This window comes from Trichechus manatus, unplaced genomic scaffold, assembly GCF_000243295.1.
Source record: "Trichechus manatus latirostris isolate Lorelei unplaced genomic scaffold, TriManLat1.0 scaffold00061, whole genome shotgun sequence".
Classification (NCBI taxonomy): Eukaryota; Metazoa; Chordata; class Mammalia; order Sirenia; family Trichechidae; genus Trichechus; species Trichechus manatus.
In genome coordinates, this window is record NW_004443997.1 from 13056483 (window position 1) to 13078021 (window position 21539).

At 43.6% G+C, this 21539-nt stretch overlaps 1 protein-coding gene across 2 annotated transcripts; it reads right to left on the reverse strand.

The window, feature by feature from the left end:
* Nucleotides 1-1650: 1650 nt before the first annotated feature.
* Nucleotides 1651-20341, reverse strand: TRAFD1 (TRAF-type zinc finger domain containing 1). 2 transcript variants are annotated; one of them, XM_023733792.1, is made up of 13 exons: nucleotides 20226-20322; nucleotides 17291-17349; nucleotides 12890-14554; nucleotides 12497-12632; nucleotides 12331-12384; nucleotides 9454-9859; nucleotides 8506-8712; nucleotides 7199-7275; nucleotides 6332-6556; nucleotides 5257-5377; nucleotides 4122-4404; nucleotides 3856-3928; nucleotides 1651-3600 (listed from the first exon to the last, which is right to left on the reverse strand). In XM_023733792.1, the coding sequence occupies exons 3-13, from the start codon at nucleotides 12922-12924 to the stop codon at nucleotides 3550-3552; spliced, it is 1668 nt and encodes a 555-aa protein (XP_023589560.1). In that variant the 5' UTR covers nucleotides 12925-14554; nucleotides 17291-17349; nucleotides 20226-20322; the 3' UTR covers nucleotides 1651-3549. The 2 variants fall into 2 exon arrangements, with proteins under 2 accessions (XP_023589560.1, XP_004379123.1); XM_004379066.2 differs by lacking the exon at nucleotides 12890-14554 and having other exon boundaries at nucleotides 20226-20341.
* Between the last annotated feature and the right edge of the window lie 1198 nt (nucleotides 20342-21539).

The window sequence follows — 21539 nt, forward strand, 5'->3', positions numbered from 1 at the left end:
AGTAATAGCCCAAACTGTAAACACGTTGAAGGGCCATCAACAGTAGACTCAATAAATTATGACACACAATGGACTACTACACAGGAAGGAAAATGAGCCAACTACCGCAGCAGGCAACAATGTGGGTGAGTCCTAAATACGAGGACCAGCAAAATAAGCCAGACATAAGAGTGCTTAGTGGTGTAATTTCATTTAAATAATATTCAACAACTGATGGTGATAAAATGTCAAGATAGTGTTCAGGGAGAGGGAGTGGCTCAGAGGGAGTGTGCAGGGTGGGGTGTCAAGTGTCTTAGTAATGTCCTGTTCCTGACTGGGGTGGTGGTGCCACCGGTGTGTGTTCACACTGAGCTCTGTACATTCATGTGCACCTTTCTGTAGGGGTATCAGACTGGATGGATGGTTTCTTAAAAGTGCACCAAACCAAGGAAATCAGGAAAGAGTCAAGGCACATACTGCAACCTTATGAAACCGAGAGAGCTCTATCACTCCAGTCCACAGTCTGAAACAGGACGGCTGATGGAGGACTAAGAAATGACTCAGCAAGAGCATATCGTAATGGGAAGCAACTTATTTTCCCCTGAAAAAAACTGTAAAGGGATAAAGGGAAGGAATTGGAGGCCCCATGTACCAGGGAAAAACATGGATTGGAAGTTCATGTACAAAGCAATTAGACCTTGTATATAGAAAATCCTAAGGAATCTACTAAAAAACTGTTAGAAGTAATAAATCCAGCAAGGTTGCAAGATACAGAATCAATATTCAAAAACTAACTGTATTTCTATACATTTGCAATGGACAATCTAAAAATAAGAAACAATTCCATTCACAATGGCATCTAAAAGAATAAAACACCCAGGAATAAATTTAACAAAAAAGTGTGAAATTTGTATTCCTAAAACTACAAAATATTGTTGAAAGACATTAAAGATCTAAATCAATGGAAAAACATCTCATGTTCATGGATTGGAAGACTTAACATTAAGATGGCAATACTCCCTAAAATGATAATACAGATTCAACACAATCCCTATCAGAATCCCGGCTGACTTCTTTGTAGGAATGGAAAAGCTTATCCTCAAATTCATATGGAATTACAAGGGACCCACGATAGCCAATCTTGAAAAAGAAGTACAAAGCTGAAGGACTCACACCTTCTGATTTCAAAACTTAGTACAAAGCAATGGTAATCAAGACCCTGTGGTTCTGGCATGAGGAGAAACACAGAGTAAACAATGCAAGAGTAACGACAGTCAAGAAATGAACCCATACATTTATGGCCAACTGATTTTCAACAAAGATGCCAAGACTACTCAGTGGGGAAAAAATAGTCTTTTCAACAAATGGTGCTGGGACAACTGGATTTCCACATGCAAAAAAACGACACTGGACCTTACTTCACATTGTGTACAAAGTTTAACTCAAAATGGATCAAGGCCTAAATGTAAGAGCTGAAACTATAAAACTCCTAGAGGAAACAAAGGGCTAAGTCTTCATGACCTTAGATTTAGCAATGGATTCTCAGATATGACACCAAAAGCACAAGCAATAAAAGAAAAAATAGATAAACTGGACTTCATCAAAATTCGAAACTGTTGTTGTGCTTCAACGGACACCATCAAGAAAGTACAAAAACAACTCACAGGAGAAAATATTTACAAATCATGTATTTAATAAAGGACTTGTGTTTAGAATATATAAAGAACTCTAACAACTCGGTAATTAAAAAGACCAATAACACAATTAAAAAATGAGGAAAGCATCTAAATAGTTTTTCTCCAAGGAAGATAATCTACAAATGGTCGATAAGCACATGAAAAGATGCTCATGATCAGTCATCAGGGAAATGCAAATCAAAATCACAAGATACACTCAGTGTCTAATCTAAAGCAAAAGGAGGGGGGAAACCAAGGTTTTACTTTTACTCAGGTCCCTCTCCCGCCCAGAAGACAAAGTTAGGCGACAACAGAACTATTCTCTGCCCACTGGGAACAGGCCAATTCATGCTGCCCTGGAGCCCTCCTCCCACCTCTGCAGTCCCCTGGGACTGCGATGGTGCCAGCTGCAGGCAAGTCTCACTCCTCCTGGCACCTTTCACCTGACACATAAGGGTCTGTCTGAACTAATCAACTCCTGGTGACTTTGTTTTATTGTAAGTATAATTGTAATAAAGTGTAATCGCACAGTGTGCACTTTTCTTTGGGGGGGGGGGGCTTCTTTCACTCAGTGAAACCATTTTCAGAGCTGGATGTGATGCTCGCTCTGCCACGAATGAGCTCCACGGCCTCAGGCAAGTCACTGAGGTTCCCTGGGCCTCATGTTCCAGCTGTGAAACGGGAGAATTCTTCCTGCCCTCCCCACCCCCCACCAAGGCTGCTGGGAAGCTCAAAATGACCTCAGGTGCTAGATGGTCTTGATAAGCTCTGATGTGCTGAGAGGTAATGGAGAACTCAGCTACTCTCAGGACTGAGACTTTTGAGGAATTTGCTTTTCTCTCTTCAGTTGGCAGGAGCTCCCCTCCCCAAATCATCACCAGAGCTGCTGCAAACCTGGCAGTCTCCTCAAAAGTCCCATTTGAGAGAAGAGACACTTCACCTTGAATGTCTGGTGGCCCTGAAGAAGCAGCTTATGCTGGATCTGCTAGTTATAGGAAACCCCTAGAAAGACCATTCCTGCTCACCAACGCCCAGGGCTGATCCCACCCACTATGGCCTCCTGGAAGTTTCCACAGAGCACACAGGAGAAGGAATCATGAGGCTCAGCTGAACTCCACGTACAAACTTTATTACAAGGACATTAATAATAGTGAAATAAAAAGAGGGTGTGGGGCTCTGACACTTGGTTTTCAGGGCAAGCCATGGGGCTGAGGCCTCAGTCCTGCTCAGGGCAGAACCCAGCACGGCCCAGACGGGGACAGGGAGCGCCCAGCCTTCACCACTAGGGGACAGTGAAGACAGGAGCTGTGCTCCCCACCAGGAACCCAAGGCAGCGATGCCAAATGCCAAGGAAGCAGCTTCAAACAAAGCCCCTGGTCCATTCACCTCTAGTTCAACTCATCTCCAAAAGCCTGGTTTCTAACTTACATACTGCAAATGGCCTGAACACTGCCAGAGCTCCTCCCCACGTACCAGAGGTCAAAATTCTAGAGTGGGAAGGGGAAGTATAGGTGAGAAGTTACTCCAAAGCCCCCACATTTCAGCCCCCACAGAGAAGAACCCCTGCTACCTCCCACCAGGGCCTCACAGCACCAAGAAGCAGTGGTGACAGAATGTCAAAAGATGGACCCTGGCAGGCGGAGAGGACATAACTGCTGCCGAAAGGCGGCAGCTAAAGCTGAAACATTTTCAACAGCCTCCCCGCTGACCCTCCCTCAGACCCCCAAACTCCCACAGCACAATCTCAAAAGACACAAAATGGCCATAACCTAGAAAAAGTTAAAATCCGTAAAATCTCTGCCCAAAGAGCTGGAGAGGCAGGACCTGTACGGCGGCAAGTGCTGCTATGCACAGAAGACAGGAGCCAGGGGAGGGTTCTCGGAGACACCATTCACTACTCCTCTTCCTCTGCATCCCCAGCTCCCTGCTGCTTGGGGCTTTTCGCCTGTGGAACAGCAGAACACAAGCAAAGCAATTTTATGTAGAATGTGCAAGAGCAGTACATCTTCCCATGAGCCCTGAAAATGTCAAGCTTCTATAGAAACCTCCTCATCAAAGGCCAAGAGGACAGTCCAGGGCCCTTCAGACAGAACCAGCCTGATCCCCAGCTCTTTCTGACTTCAACAGCCACACCAGTCCCACCCGCTTCTGGGCCACAAGTCATCGCTATGTATGCATCATGTGCTGGATCCCGGCTTACCTTTGCAGTTCGATTATGGTAGCTGGCAGCTGTGGGGGTGACCCGGGAGTTCCTGCCACCTTCACTCCTACCACTGAAAGAAAAGGATTAGAAATACTTCCTGAAATTCCCCTGAGCACAGGCTGGAACAGAAACGGCTGGTGCCAGAACACAGGCAGCCACATGTAAAACCCACGCTCTTCTCTCCCCAGAGACCGCTTACCCCAGGCCGGTTTGCCCATGTCTCCTCCCTGCCCCCAAGCTCTGTTCCCAGGCTGCTGACTCACCTCGCTCCGTTTCTCCCTGCAGGCCGTCGGGGGGAGGAGGGCATAAGGTTTTCTGGCACATGCCCAGGGGCCATGGCCCCATTATGGCTGTTTCGATTCCGTCCCCGGCTGTCCGAGTTGTTGAGCTTCAGTATGCGAGAAGGGCTGGGCTGGCACCCAGGCTCTGACAGTCGGTTACAGGTAGCTGTCATATTGTTAATGGGTCTGCTGGGGGACAGAGGGTAGGTGGGCCCTTTAGCCGTTTCCTGCTTGATGTCATCTATGTAGCCGGAAGACAGGTCTCCTGAGAAGAGGATCAGAGCTTCAGGCGAAAAGCCTGCACATGCTTTCACTGCTGGATTCAGGGCAGGAGCAGGATGCTGGACAGAAAGAATCCACCTCTCCAGAACAAAGCTGGGGATGTCTGTCCACCATGCACACTTATTACCTGAGGCCTCAAATACAGCCTCCTAACTATTCAAAACTCAAGCTGGTGAACAACAGTGTGCAAGCAAGCTTTGAAAAATCACTTCTAATGGGCTCTGTAGTGATTAGGATTTAAAAAGTTCACTTGCTTAGTCATAAGGCCCTTAAATTATAATACAAATACGTTTGAGTATCCTAAGCACATACAGTAAAACCGGTGAAAGCCTGAACCAGTGTAAGGCGGAAACCTGTCAGAGAAGGAAAACTCAAATATTTTCCAGTAAAAGGAGAGAGAGAAAGAGGTCAGACTGCACCCTGTCAAAGGTTGAAAACTTGAGAGACCTGGAAAAACTCAGCAGTCCCGTCGAGTTCTGGCTCTCACAGGTTTCACTGTATCAGCTAGGAGCAGGGCCAGGGACAGCCACACTAAGGCCTGCAGATTATTACCAAATCAGCCACTAAGTGCAGAGACAGACCCAGAGCTGAAGAAGCACAGACTACTGAGCTTGTGCCATGAGACCCCAAAGCCATCACCCTATAAACCCACTCAGCTATGAAGCCAGCTTGGCCTAACATGGACCACAACTAGCCACAGAAGAATCCCCCATGAGGCCCTAGTGGGCTTGAGAATTTGGGATTCAGGTAACCCCCATGCAGGAGCAGATGAGAACTGGTAAGCAGGCCCGAGCCAGCAGTGAGCCCTCGGCCACAGCACAGCCCCGGCTGATACCCTGGTGTCTGACACGCCTCCTGGGCAGCTCTGGTGAGGTCTCTCGAGGCCGGGAATCCTGTCTGGGAAACCCCTCCGTCACATGGTGGTTTGCGGTGGCTGGGCGTTGGTCACACTGGTCCTGACAAGAAAACCCAGAATGAGTCCCTCTGGACTGAGCCACTCGTGGAAGAGGAAGCAGCGGGAGGAGAGGAAGGAACAGCACGTTCCTTGTCGGGGGGTAGCTGTGATGGCCTCTGAGAGGAAGGCCCTGGGACGCAGAGGAATGGAGCAGTCACTCCCTCTCACACCTACGGTTGTGACAGCGGCACTTTCGGAGCTATGCAGGGATCAAGGAAGGGTTGGTCTTGGGAGCCCAGAAAAGCATTTCTTTACTTTGACCACAGAGTATTTGTATGGTTGCTTATTTCATAGTGTCCCCGAGGAGACAAGCAGTGGCTCACAGAAATGAAATGTGTAGTGCTCTACCAACAACCACATGGCACCACCTACGGAAATGACCCTGAACAGGCCTGTGGCGTTAGCTCCCCATCACGAACAAGACTGGTCAGAAAATGTACATGCCACTAATGGGCTGGAATCCTAGACTGTAAAAATGGGAAAGACCTCAGATTGTCTAGTCCAACTCCCTCATTTACAGATGTCCCCACTGAGGGGATAGGACCGGTCCAAGACTAGACCCCGCCCCAGGCCTCCTGTAATGCAAGTCTTAATCACCGTGACCACAGGAAGAACCCGCCTGACCGAAAGCAGAACACACCAGGGATGTCAGGGAAACGCCTCTAAGCCCTCTGCAAGCCCCCAACGCCTGCTTAACTGTAGTCCTGGCTCTTTGGTCCTCAGCCTAGTGACAGGACAGTTTCAGCTGCCAGAGGGTAGAGAAGGCCTGAAGGCCTGCCTGAGGCACCCTAGACCTCCGTCAGCTCAGACAACAGGGCACGGCCAGAAGCAAGTGTGTGCGGTCCTGGTCAGGCAGGAATGCGACTTAAAGGCTAAACGGCATTCGGGGCTCTGAAAGCCTCAGGTTCACAGGGGGTCAGCATGGGGTCAAGTGGACAGCCTCCAGGAATCTCACCTGGTGATGGAACAGCACCTCCTCTTCCAGCTGCACCCCGCAGAATTCACATGGGATAATGATGCTGTCTTCCACGGGGGGTGAACTGGGCAGGCCCATCAAAGACTCTAACTGGTTAGTCTGCTGCAGAAACTTCTGGAAGATGTCATCGGGGTCGTCCACCACTTTGGGGGGAGAGCTGCCCATACTGAGCGGAGGTAAGGCACATGAAGGGTTACAGCTAGTCTGTCATGCAAAAAGCACAGGTTAAAAAAAAAAAAAGCACAGGTTAAAGAAAAACCTATATTCCTAAAACATTTTCTAGAAAAAAATCACATAATTTTAATAATGCTTTATATTGGGGAGAGTGACTAAAAAGGGTTAGGGAAACACAGGACTTTTGGGGACCACACAGGTGGGACCCCTGACTTGGCCATCAAAGTGTCCCTCAGGAAGGTCTCCTGAAAATTGTATCTCAACCGAGTCTACAGGTAAGAGATCTGTGTTGCTGGATATGTCGAAAAGGCAGAATAGAAGGCTGCACACATTCCAAGCAGAGAAAGTACCTGCATAAAAGATTCCTGACCCTCACAGGGAACTTCAAATACTTTAGTACGGCTCCAGGAAGTCAAAACACAGCTCGTGCTGAGACCAGATCCCAGATGGGCAGTGGAGACGGACACGAGCATGGAGGGCGCACTACTAACTCCATGAGGAAACAAGGCTGAGCTCATGCCCAAGGCCAGTCACACCGTGGGAAAAGCACAGCTGCTACTCCTATCACAGGCGCCGTATTAACATAGTTTGCTCAAGACCTCATGCGGCCTATAAGCCCAACTACGGCCTGCACACACTCTCCTGAGAGCACCTGAGGAACTCCCAACACACCTGGTGGTCAATCAGCAGTTCTTCCGGGTAGAGCTCCTCACAAAATTCACAGGGCAACATGGTCTCGCCAGCTGCACCTAGGTATCAGGCCACACAGTCAGACCCAAAAAGAATAAAAGCAGATTTGATTTCAACCTTTTATCGTCCTCATGGGACTTTATATAAACTTTGACTTCCTCTCATATTCCTTAGATGTAGCAATTTGTGGGGCTGTAAATCCTCAAAGATAAACCATCTAAGAGACAAATTCTAGGCCCAAGCTTCCACTGTCTGTCACCAAATTCCTGAGTGGTAGTGAAGTAGGAGTTTACCGGCTACTCTAATTAAGGACGAGATTTCTATGTGAAATAACCCGAGACAAGGATCTAAGGGCTTTCCATGCATTTTTTCAATTCTCAGAAAAAACTTAAAAAGATCCTACATTATCCTCATTTTACAGATGAAAAAATTGAGGCTTGTCCATTACTGGCAGACAAATCTTCTGAGAAATCCTCCCAGTACAAAACACCCAAAACTGCAGACTAAAATAAGTTAAGTGAGTAAACAAAGAGACCTTTTAAACTCAGGGTTCCCAGAATAGTGGGACTGCTGAATAAAGGAGGGAGGGTGAATAGTGGGAGGAGGTAAGGGAACCTGTCTATCTAGTCTTGGCTCTAGGTAGAAGAAGAGTTTCTACTAAGGCTCAGTAACCACAGCTTGATTGTTACATGGGTTTGAGGCCAGAAGCCACATTTATGTTTTTAAATTTTTTTTTATATCTACATTTTTATATAAATTCACATTTATGATTTTAAAAAGCCCAAGGCAAAAACTTAAATTTACCCTAGCTGGTCATGTTTCCAGGTGCCTGCCAGAAGCATACCTAAATCCTCTTAGAGGATCACGTCAGAAAACACACACACACACACACACACACACACACACACACACAGCAAGTCACCATGAGTAAGAGTCAGCAGACAGCAAAAAAAACGACTTTAGATATTGGTATTTTCAGACACAAAAGTATGTATATTTAACATGTTTAAAGACATGTTAAAGAGGGAATTGAGATACGACAAAAGAACAAAAGTTTCTTGGAAAAAAAATCAGGCAGACTGAAAAAAGAATCAAATAGAATTAGGAATGAAAAAACAATCACTGAACTAACAACCTCAATGGACATATTAAAATAACGGATTAGAAATAGTTAAGGAGCTAATCAGTGAACTAGAAGAAATTACCCAGAATGTAGCAAAGAGTGACAAAGAAATGGAAAATGTGAGTGAAGAAGAGAAATGAGGCTAGTGTAGAATAAAGACACCTACCCTTTATGTCACTCAGAGCACTGGGCCCTCCACGGGACCGGTCTGCCTCATATATGGCCCTCCAGAGGTCCTGTTCTGCCACGTGGGGGTCCTGACCCTCATTTTGAAGACTTAGGGCCAACATGAAGTCTAAGTTTGCACTCTCTTCACCACCTTCTTTGGGGCGCTGGCGGCTTCTATTCCTCTCCTGCCTTTCTTGTTCTTCAACTGAAAAACAAAAAAAATCAACACTCAGAATACATGTGACATGTTGCCAGCCTACAGCTTAAGCCCATGCCTAGCAAACATTCAAGAATTATAGGCATCTGGGCAGGAACAAGAGGCCGAGCTCTGCCAGCACCTGTAGACCTCCAGTTTTTACAGAATTCCAAACATCAAGTCTGCCATGAGAAGAAGCTTCATTATCATTCTAATTGTATTATTAATAAGCAATGTTATTAAGATGTAACTGTGTGACAGGCACTGTGCTGAATACATATATTTTCTGTACTGTAACAGAATGGTTTACACCGTGGGGTCAGACTGCCTGAATTCGAATCCTAGCTCTACCAGTTGTTAGCTCTATGACCTTAAGCAAGTTAATTTTTTAGTAGCTCAGTTTCCTGATCTGTAAAATGAGAATACCTACCCCTCATAAGACTTGTGAGAATTAAATCAATACATGTAAAGCACTCTGCATATACCTGTGGCACGCAGGATATACTCAGGGTTAGCTATTCATAGCACTGTCGTCATCATCATCATTAACCCTAACAGTGACCCAAGAGCAAGAGGTTCTGTTATCCCCATTTTATAGGAAAGTTCGCTATCTTTCCCAATGGTACCCAGCTACAGGCTGGTTTCGTAATCAAAATTTGGCCCCAAACTCCTGTTCTTCAGCCTCTTTGTACCCTGTCTTCTCTGGGATTCTGATACCATTCCAGTTTCCTGATCCCAGTCACAACTCACGCAGATTATTCTGAATTGGAAACCGGGTTGTCATGTTCCTTTGGTTGGTAGTCCTACTGTGGATAAGGTCCGATTCAAAGGATCTCAGGTGCCCCCGGGGCAGCCTCATGGGTGGGTCCAGAGCCTCAATCTGTCTGAGGAGATGGGATGCGATCCACATTCCATCCTGACTCCAAGGCTCATCATCTGCATTAGGTGGCAGGACAACTGCATCTCTCTTCTCCTCCCCCTCTCTCCCACAAACTTCAGGGTGTGTCTTCAGATCCTTCACCAGGACATTGCGCCCACAATTGCCACACTGCTCCGTCCTGGCCCCACAGTAATCTTCATGGTCCTTTAGTTTGATAACGGAAAGTTCCAAATCACAGTGCTGACAGAGGGCAGGCCGCAGAGGGCACTCAGTCTCCTATAACACAGAGGAATGGGCCAGTTAATATGCATTACTGGGGGAGGTCGTGTTTTAGTAAAGAGCAAGAAGGCAACAAGCATCTACTTCAATATTTTCTCCCAACCCTAGCTTCACCTGCCATGTTTTTCTATGTATTTAAGAGTCATAACCCACTCCCAGAGATCAAACAATAGACAGGCCTATAAACTGAACAATAACACCCGTGAGGAACGTGCTCCTGAGAACAATCAGCCATATGAGACCAAAAGGGCAGCATTTGCCCAAAAACAAAGTTTAGAAGGCAGGAAAGGGCAGAAAAGATGGGCAAATGGAAACGGGGAAGCCAGGAAGGAAGCGGGTAGAGTGCTGTCCCACTGAGGAGATTACAAGTAATATCACGAAACAAAATGTGTACTAACTGTTGAATGGGAAACTAATCTGCTCTGTAAAGTTTCACCCAAACCATAATAAAATGTTCCAAAAAAAAAAAAAGCCATGGCTTCCCCTTTTGTCCCTGCCACAAGGTTCTACAAAGGGAAAGAAACTCTTAAAAGGAAACTACAAAGTCCTCAGTCACCCCAACTATCACCATTTTGTACACACATTAAACAGTAACCCAAAATCAAGCAGAGAAGCCCAGGAGCAAGTCTCAAAAACACTAGCAATTCAGATATGTTTGTCAAAGCTTCACGAACCCAATTTTCCCTCAGTACTCCAAATCAGTCTTAAGTACCCGTAAGCAGGAAGAGACTGAAAATCAGAAAGGACACTGATTTTCTAATCTGCACGTGTGTGTATAGCACTGGCTGTCAACTGACCAAATAAGCCAGGAATCCCGAGAATATAAACGTACTCAGCAGATAAAGGACAGAACTTTTATGCTTACTTGGAAACTGTCACTAAAACACTAAAAACATTAAAAAGATATAAAGGAATATGTTACCATGATATGCACATTCCAAAACTTGGGAGCTTAAGCTTAGAACTCTCATGTAACATCATTTCAAAAGTTTAGCTACTTTACAACCACTGTGACAAAGAGTAAAAATGTCCTTTCATACTAATTAAATCCAAGTTATATTCCAAATGCTACTCCAAACTTCTTTAGCAGTTTGTATCTGCATGGAATATCTCTTGTAGGAAACACAAGCAACCAATGAAGAGGGCCTGGGTAGCTGGAGGAGTTTTACATATATCCTTTTGTGGCTTTAAAACTGTATAACATGTAGATGGAATACCAACTCAGAAAGAAAAAAACTTTGACAGAAAAAAATGCCACTGTTTTAAGACACTCGGCAGCAAAAGATCAAATAATCATTACCACACATCATAGAATATAGTAACTACCCTAAAGTAACAACCCTAAAAAGTGCTAGCAGCTCCCCGGAACAGCAAATGAACTATTTTTTTAAAAAAAAGAATTTTTTAAAACCCTAAATAGTTAATCTCTGGTCTAAAATTATCCCAGTCTTGACTCGCAAGAATGTTAAGGAACACTCTGTACTTGTACCTTTATGGTGATTGGTGTATCGCCATGGGACTCCCGGAAATAGCGGGGAGAGAAGCTAGGAGAGCAGGCAGTTTGTTGGGGGTATTTGACATAGCAGGGAGATACACTAGAGTCTAAGAAATACTGATTATTTTTGTTAATGTGACCTCAGTCATTACCCCCACCCTCCCAGACTGGTGATGCCTAGTAAAACACAGGTCAAATGCACAGAAAAAAGAACGGAAATCAGAGTGCCAAGGTATTTATGAGCAGTTCTTCCCTGAGCTGTGAGGTTATGAGTGGTTCTTGTTTTCTTTTTATACTTTCCTCTATTTTCCTAATTTTCTACATTGACCATGAACTATTTTTTATAATTAAAGATAATTATAAAGTAATAAAGTTAGGCTTTTTTAAGGTACACAGAGTAAAAAGCACAAATCTTAAGTGCAAAGCTTGATGAATTTTTACATACATATACAAATTCCTCCATAACCACCAACTAAATCGTCACGGGGATTTTTAAAATAATATTTAATAGGCTCATTCAACTATGGCCAGTTTTATCTCAACTAGGGACTAAATGATACCATGTTCTCCATCACCAAACGATCTCTGCGGAATTTCTTTGGGTGTAAAGTACAATAATGAAGTCAAAATGAAATTACAAAGTGTAAGCCTACCTGTGTGCCAAAGGTGCTGCCCCACACTGTCACCCAGGCCTGGCTTGGCACTCAGTGTGGCACCAAGAGCCAAACCCCCGCAGAACTGAGATAGACTCTCAGTTCCAAAGGGAATGACTGAAACCTGAGCATGTGGCACAAGAGTCACAGAGCCAAATCTGGCCGCAGTCAAATAGTGTGAATGTGAGAGGCAGTGTGAATGTATGCTGGGAGTGAACAAGGACTCCACCAGACCGACTTTCTGCTCTGCAGGTGGCTCTGTCCTCTCTGTAGGACTGGCCCCATGCCAAGTCACTCCTTCCTAGCGCCAGGAGACTAACCTCATGCGTCTTTAACTGCCTCTTCTCCAACTTCTTGTTACATTTGCAGGTCACCTAGGGTAAGAAGTGAGAATCAGTACGTTGGCTTTGTGACAACATGCTCACTTGCTAGTACACAATAGCAAGTAGAACACACTGATGAACATTTGGGTACTCGGTGGTTCACCTGACAGTGTTCTGTAGCCATGTGAGTCTCCATGTCAGATTTGGGAAATGGTTCCTTGCAGACAGGACACATACCAATGTTCCTTTGACAGTGGATCTCATGGATGGTAAAGTTAAACACAGGAATTTCTCTCTTGCTACAGAAATTGACAAAAAGGCAAGCATTACTGTCTGATCTACGACTTTTCTTGCACAATGGTATCACATGAAAATCTGTCTTTCCAATCTTTGATCTCCATTATTTCTCTTCAATGAGTATCTAGTCTAGAGGCTCTTAAGATAGTTATCACCTCTGCTTCTCAAAAAAAGCAATTAAATCCTGAAGGCTTTGAGACTTGTGTGTGACAGTGTGAGCTACTAGTGCCATGCATGACCTCTACAGGCCCAGCCTCACCTTCTAGAAGTCAGAGCTGACCACAACAACAACATCAAGTCAGCTGCAGAGGAGAGCTGAGCGAGGCTTTTCCAGAACTATCCATGCTCCAAAGCAGAATGATGCACTCCGTGATATTAAAAAAAAAAACAAAAAAACCACAGACTACCATTTATTTTCACTCTCACTTTTAAACAGCATAATCTCATTGGATTTTATTCTATAAAAAAATCAAACCAGAAAGAACTAATAGGAGCAGCCACCAGCTTTTGGGATAATCAAAGGGGAAGGGAAATTCCCTCCTTTATGTCCCATATGCTTTTCAAAGCAGGCTGGATACTGGTCCACAGAACTGTATAAAACAGAGTCCTGAACCCCTTCCCCCAGTCCTGTCTCCTCACACTTTCTGCCATTCTCCTTTAGTTTAAGGGATCCAATCAAAGATCATATCCAACTTGCAGAAAAGAAGGGGACAAAATGAAAGTGATAATCTTAAGTGAAAGAGTAAGACCACCTAAACTTGAAAAGGCAATATACTCCAACTAGAGGCACGTCGCATTCCAAGGCCTGCCTTTTACTCACTTGGCTATGACCACCAGAAAACCCCAACCTCACAGTCCAGCTATAGACTGCATTAAAAGATTGTGCCTAAAAGCATGTCACCTAAAATAAAATTCCAGAAAAATAAGATACTGAACAGGATCGTCAGACAACAAATCTTTAATATCCTATTTTGCCTCTGAAGCTGAATACTGCAGGACCCTCTCTCACACTAAGTTGTTATTGGCTTATTTCTCATTTACAGTTTTAATCTTCATACATAGTCTAAGGAACATTTCAAAGTAGGATGACTGATGTGCCTCCAGCCAGTCATACTCCCAGTCTGAAAGACCAAGCAAGACACCAAAAAATGCAAATTCATTGTCATCCAATGGTGCAACTAACAGGCTCAGGACCCCAAAGCGGTTCTCGCAGCAAAACTGGAAGGTGACAAAAGAATAATGAACTGTAAGAGATGGGAAAGAAACTGAAATGGAAAAAGAGAAAACTACCAATGACTTGACAGAGTTAACTTTCCACATTTCCCCCAAATTCCTAGCCTCCTAAGGAAACCACTGGTTTTTAATTCAGATAAAATTTTTAAAAACTGTAAAATGTTAAAATAAGTGGAAATCAGTTACCAACTTACGCCTATTAAATTAGTGAAAATTAAAATTAGTAAATTCCACTGTTGAAGATATAGTGAAACTAGCTAATACACGAAGTATCAATAGTTTAAGTAGTATAAACTGATTAAAACTAGCCTGAACTGTGTTTTTAGAACCAAAAAATTATATACTGTTTAACCCAGTAATCCTGCTCTTGGGCTTAAGCATAAAGATTATCATTACAATGTCATAAAATGGTTAAAAGACAACAATTATAATCAGTAATTACTGATTAAGGTGCACAGAGATTCTGGGTCTCTTTTTCATTATTTTGACAATAGTTTTCTTTAAATAGCAAAAAAATGTCTATAGTTTTTATTTCACAGGGCTGTCCAGGATAACCTGTTGACATAAAGCACTCTGTATACACAAGGTCACCAAAATATTAAGGACCGTATCATCACAATACAATGAAGAAGCAAGAATCAAAAGCAGCTGTCAGGTAAGACCACCAAACATTCACGTTCCATATTTTCACCTTGAAAGAAAAAGATAAAAAACATTTGCAACAATTACATGAAACAGCTGCCTCCTAGATTTTTTTTTTCCTTTTAAATACAGGTCGTCCCCAACTGACAACATATTTGAGTTATGACGAACCACACTTAACGACCTTCCGTTTTGTTTTTTTGTACATCTTATCGTTAGTATTATGTTACAGCACATAATTTGGTGATGTTATCATTCGCAGATGTTCACTCGCAGATGTTCAATTTTACGATTTACTGTTCAAAATACTGCCATATTTATAAAGATACTGATAGTAAAAGGCAATAACAATGAAAACTTAAAAAAAAAAGAGCATTTGGCTCATGTCAGGACCAACTTGCGATGCAGTCGTCAGAACGGAACCCTGCTGTAAGTCAGGGACTACCTGTATAACTGCCAAAATATTCCCACCAAACATTCCCCCCAGGCAAAATACTAATATTTGCTTCTTACCTACAGATAAAATGAAGATGTTTTAATAGTGAGATAAATAAGTACACAATTCCATATGTAGATAAAAAGGAAGGGAGAGCAAGTTAAAAATGAAATCTCATTTTACACACAAATGATTGAAAGGTAAGCCAAGACTTTCAGAAAAATTCCCAGCTGCCTTCAAAATACTAAACACAATCAGCCAAAAATCAATTCTTCATTCATGAAAAAAAAAAAAGGTGAAGCCTTCTAACACTGAAGCTTCCATTTCCATTTCATAGTAGCAGCGGTCCCCACCTCACCCCCATCTCACACAACACCGTAAGAAAACAGAGATGACGTGTACCAAGGATTTTCAATCACCTTCACTTTTTCTTAGGGAACAACAACAGGGATAAGGCTCTAAAGACAAAAATTTTTAAACCTGGATTTAAAACACAGTTACTTAGATAGGATGGCTATTGGCTTAGTCAGCCTTGCAGGCTAATCTGCTTTTTTCTGTACATAAATTGCTTTGTCTTTAATTAACCTTTTCATTAACTCATCCTTTTTTTTAACTTCCTCAGCATAGTTGCTTATGTACTGTCTTAGGCTTGAGATTCCATCAAATTGGACTAATAAAAAATGACAGTATCTTAACTAATGCTAAAGCCAACATCTGTTTTCTTATAAAATCACAATGATATTACTTGTGATTATGTTTCACTGATTACTTTGTAAACAAAGCCAAAAAAGTTTATGAAATGGCAGAAAGTGGAATATTAGGGTGAAATATCTTATAAGCAAGGCACCCTCAAGGAAATGAAATCTTAACTCCATGCAGTTGCTCTAATTATATTCTAATTCCGCTGAAAGTTAAATTGGGAAAAAAAGAAAAAAGGAGGCAAAAGAAAAATTGCTCCCTGGCTCTAATCTTTCAGCAATCTGAGTTGAACTATTTTCCTTATACCATGTCCCATTTTTTTCTACCACAATTTGGTAAGCTAAATATAGCACAAACAGCTCTCCTTTGCCTGTTTTTTAATTTTTAAAGCTTTCAGTAAGAGCACTTGCTTATCACCAAAATACCAAGATAAATTCTTGAGAAACACCTACCAAGCACCAGCTGATAATTAAACCTATTGCTAGGTTTCACTTCAGCAGGAAAGAGTAGTTCTTTCTTGTCACTCACATGGGTTAAAAAGTGAAACAAAAAGTTTTACATTCAAGGATGTACCCAGGCTTCACTAACAGTTTGGGAATCTTGAAGTAAGAAAGCTGGACTACTTTAAGAGTTCAATTAGAACTTTTTTTGTCTTTTTAAAAAGCAGAGGAATGTTCCTTCAACAAAATCCTTTATAAAAAGGGTTAAAACTGAGCTGCTCTGGTCCAACTGCTCTTTCCCTAGATCTAGCGCCAAGCTCACCAAACTTTGCTCCCCATCAACCCCAAGACAGCCAGTGTGGCCACTCCGGAAATTCGGAAACATACTAGTAGTCCCCGACTTAGGACGGGGTTCTATTCCAAGAACTCCGTTGTTAAGACATTCTGACGTTATGTCGAATACCTCGTTTTTTTTAAAGTTTTCATTATTATTGTATTATTGCCTTTTACTATCAGTATCTTTATAAATATGGCAGTGTTTTGAACAGAAAATCATAAAACTGACCATCTGAGAATGATAACATCAGCACATTATGCACTACAATACTGTACGCAGTACATACGACTAACGACAAGGATGGTCATAAATGCATCTGTCATAATTTGAATATGTCACAAGTCAGGGATTACCTGTACTTTGAAAAACACTGATCTTGACCAACATTGCAATACATTTTATCATTCTTTAGTGGTTTTTTTTAAAATGTATGATCTGAGAAGCTGAATACAAATAAATGAAGAGATATATTTTGTTCCACAGAGAAATCTTCAATATTGTAAAGTTGTCGCTCCCCTCCCCCCACAAAATGTACAGTTATTTTTCAGATACATAAAAAGGTGGCAAGCTCCCTTCTTCATATATCAGAAAGGTGAGGCTCCAGGGCAGTCAAGTGACTGTGCCAACAGTGACCAGCTAAGTAAGGGCATGAACTAGATCCTGACTCCAGGCTCATTTCATCACTCTAGTCCCTACTCTATGCTACCTTACACCAACCATCTTGTCGAAATTACCAAAACAGGCAGCTTACCCCAAATTGTTCAAAAGCTCTAGTCCCATATATTTGCACAATATATTATATAATCACAATTGTCACCAGTCAGCAAATAAGCCAACTTATTCCAACAGCATTTCTCAGATTTAATTTCTTACCAGTTGTCACACAGTCGAGTGTCCTGGTCATCTAGAAATTCGGCCATCTTTAGCTTTTCCTAAAAACCACAAAGGAAGAAGTGTGAACTTTCAGTTTCATTTCTGCTTTAAGGATGACATGCAAAAGCAAAAACAAAAAACTGGTACATAGAATATGTCACCAAAACCAGTGCATTAGTTAATACCTAACACATTTGGGTTTTTTCCTATTATTATTTTTTAATTTCCATTTTAAAATAATTTGACTTACAAAAACAGCTGTAAAAACAGTACAAAGAACTCCTATATACCCTTCACCCAGCTTCCCTAAATGTTATCATAAATAATGACAGCAAAATTATCAAAGGCAGGAAATTAACATTTCTATAATACTAGAAACTAATCCATAGTCCTTATTCAGATTTCACCAACTGCCCCACTAATACCCTTTTTTCTGGCCCAGGATACAATCCAGGATCACACGCTGCATTTGTCACTTCTCCTTAATCTTGTTTAATCTGGGTTAGTTCTCCAATCTTTCTGTGGGCCCTGGGTGATACAAACTGTGAAGCACTTGGCTACTAACTGAAAAGTTGATGGCTCAAATCTACCCAGAGGCACCTAGGAAGAAATGCCTGGCAGTCTATTTCCAAAAGATGATGTTGTTGTTGTACGCCATCGAGTTGATTCAGACTCACAGCAACCCTATATGAGAGGAGAACTGCCCCATAGGATTTCCTTGGCTATAATCTTTACGGAAGCAGATTGCCAGGTCTTTGCCTGCTGAGTGGCTAGTGGGTTCAAACAGCCAAACTTTGGGTTAGCAGCCAAGTGCTTAACTGTTGTGCCACCATAGCCACTGAAAACCCTATGGAGTGCAGTTCTACTCTAAAACAAACGGCGTCGCCATGAGTCGAAATCAGCAGCGCCTGGTTTGGTTTTTGGTTTTTCTTTCTTTGTCTTTTGTGACTTTTTTAAGCATATAAGCTAGTTATTTTGTAGAAAGTCCCTCAATATGGTTCTGCCTGATGTTTCCTCATGATTAAATTCAGGTTATACATTTTTGGCAAGAATACCATAGAAGTGATATTGTGTCCATTTTGGTGCATCATATCAGAAGATACATGACGTCAACTGACTGGATAGTACTGGTGATGTAAACGTCAATCACTTAGCTGCCAGGTTTCTCCAGTGTAGTCGTGTCTTCTTTTGAAACAAGACATCAGCGCAGAAGGCAAAGCAGGGCAACTTTACATCCAATATTTAACTCCTTCACATGACATAAAAATAGTCTTGAATACTGCCTCCCTAATTGGACTCTTGAATGGTGTCAGTATTACCAAACCAACTATCAGTGTTCAAACCATGTGCCAGACATTTAGTGCCCTGGCACTAAGGACACTTTACAAATTAAAGAAAAGTAATCTTTGACCTAACAGAGAACTCTAGTGGTCAAGAAAAACAATTAGGAAACAAAGAAATATAACTTAAGGTGAGCATTTTAATGGGAAAGCACAGACAAATGGGGATTGATTGGAGAAAAATCTCCTTTAGATACAAGTGGTCAGGGAAGACCTTTCTGGGGAGATGACATTGAAACTAAGACCTGAAAGCGGAGAAGAGCCAGCCTTGAAGAGCGGAGGATGGGAGTGAGGGGAAAAACCCATTCAGGAAGCGGGAAGGGCAAAAAGACAACGAAAGAGAACATAAAGGCAGATCTGGAAAAGCATAACAAGGAGAATGGAGCAAGAAAGGCCTGATCATATAGGACAGAAATTCTACTGGATTCCAAACTCATAAACCAATGAAGGTTCTTTAACCAGTAAGTGACATGATTCAGGATATCCACTCTGATAATGAAATGTCAGCTCAGGAGACAAGGGATAGAAAACAACTATGAAAACAAATCACTTCTCTGAAGGAGGGGTGCCTAGATTCCCAGGTGTGTTCAGTTCCAGCCCACTAAATGGTCACCTCTAAACCAAGACCAGAGTCTCGGCTAATGGGAAGGCCCAATTTTCTAGCTTCAGGTAGGTTTGAGTGGCTGCAGGGCTTGGAGTCAGCCCCTCTGGGCGTCAATTCTGGTTCTGCCACTTAGTGAATGTGTAATTTACCCTCCCAGGGCCTCAGATTCCTCCCGCTAACAGCTGATAGTACTTCAAAGGGTCCTTGTGAGGCGTCCATGGAAGAAGCCCCTGTCAGGGATCGACCAGATGTCTCGAGGTTTCGGGAACTTTATGGGTCGACCAGATGTCTCCAGCTTTCGGGAACTGTTTCCCTGCCCGGGGGACAGAGCTGCGGTCGCGGAGTCCAGACCCCGGAGGCGGTGCCCACCCGCCCCCTCCCTCAGCGACCTCGGGGGTGCTCTTTCCCATAAAGGGGCGAGGGTGGGGCGTGGAGAGGGCACAGGTCTCCAACAGTAGTAGTTAACATATACCGAGCGTTTAGTAAGTCCTAAACGCTTCCCACGGATGATCTTTTCTTCCTGACCACGAACCTCTTAAGGTGTATGGCATTATCCCCATTTTACAGACTAGGAAAGCGGAGATCAGAGAGGCAGTTACACGCAGGTCAGGGCCGGGACTCGAACTCGGGGCAGCAGGCCCAGGGGCCGCGCTACGCCACCCGCCACTCACCCCCCACGCCCGCAGCTCGAGGGTCTGCCTTCCCGGTCCTTCAACTCCCCAGGCCGGGCCCGGGCCCAGCTCCGCCCGGGGCGCGGTGGCTAAGGCCAGGAAGGGGGCGGCGCCGCCGGGGTGATCGAGGCTCCGGTTCTCTGAGGAGGAGCGCGGCCTCCCCAACTGGCTGAGGAGACGCCGCGACGCGGGCAGCGTTCTTCTTAAGGCCGCGACCCCCGCGGCCTAAGCCCCCCACTCCCATCACATCCTCGCTCCTGAAGACAGCCTCCTCCCGATCTGGAGGGAGATTCCGATGCTGGGCCGCCGCCACACCTCACCTGAGACGCAAGAAGAGACGTATCGCCAGCCGGCTAGCCCCAGTTAGGATCCTCTCAAACAGCCCCCGCACTCAACCACGGCCCTGAAGATGCCTCACCACTTCCGACCACCGCACAGCCGCGCGTCCATTGGCCCAGCAGCAGCTCCGGCTGTCGGCTCATTGGATAACACCATTGTCGCTCCCAGGACCCCGCCTTCCGCGCGCCGATTGGCTCCTCGGAGCTCCGTGGGGGCGTGTCACTGAAAGTCCCCAACCTCTGCACATCTGGAATGAGAGGCACAGACCGGAGCTGTGAGCCCAATGCTTGGACCAGCAACTGCCTCCTACACAGGCTAATAATATTTGCATGAATAATATTGTGCAAACATTAATAATACTAATATATTAAGATAATTAATGGCATTTGTTCTCTTGTCATGGGCCATTAATACTTATTAGTCATTCTTGCTGCTGTTATAATGCCCTTGTGTAAGTCTTCTGCAAGGTTCTGACCATATTTGAGCACTTTGCTTTTTGCAATGAAATAGCCACTGCCTTACACGCAGGTTCGAGTCCCAGTTTCTCCACTTGCTCCCTGTATGGACTCTGAGCTCCTCTTCCCTCATGAGTGAAAAAAGAATAATTATTTAAGTGTATTTGAGGGTTTGCTACAAACAGTGCATCAATTTAAAATCATGATTTTATTGCAGATCATAAATGAAATGTTCATGAGCTAGTACTCAGCAGGAAAAGCAGGTTACAAAGCAATATTTATAACAGGATAGAATATTTTTCTTTAAATATGAAGTATATGGGTGGTGTTGGCAAACAACATTGAATATACCATGGACTGCCAGAAGAACAAACAAATCTGTCTTGGAAGAAGTACAGCCAGAATGGTCCTTAGAAGTGAGGATGGCAGGACTTCATCTCACTTACTTTGGACATGTTATCAGGAGGGACAAGTCCCTGGAGAAGGACATCATGCTTGGTAAAGTAGAGGGTCAGTGAAAAAGAGAGAGACCCTCAATGAGATGGTTGGACACAGTGGCTGCAACAGTGGGCTCAAACATAGTGACGATTCTGAGGATGGCACAGGACTGGGCAATGTTTTGTTCTGTTATATATAAGGTCACCATGAGCTGGAGTTGACTCGACAGCATCTAACAACAACAACGACATGAAGTATATGCTGTGTGATTCCAAACATATAAAGTTCAAAAACAGACGAAAGACGAGAGAATCAGAATAGTGGTTACATTTGGAAGTTATACACTGCAGGAGGATATGAGAAGGATTTCTGAGTCCTGGAAATTTTCTATATCTCAACCTG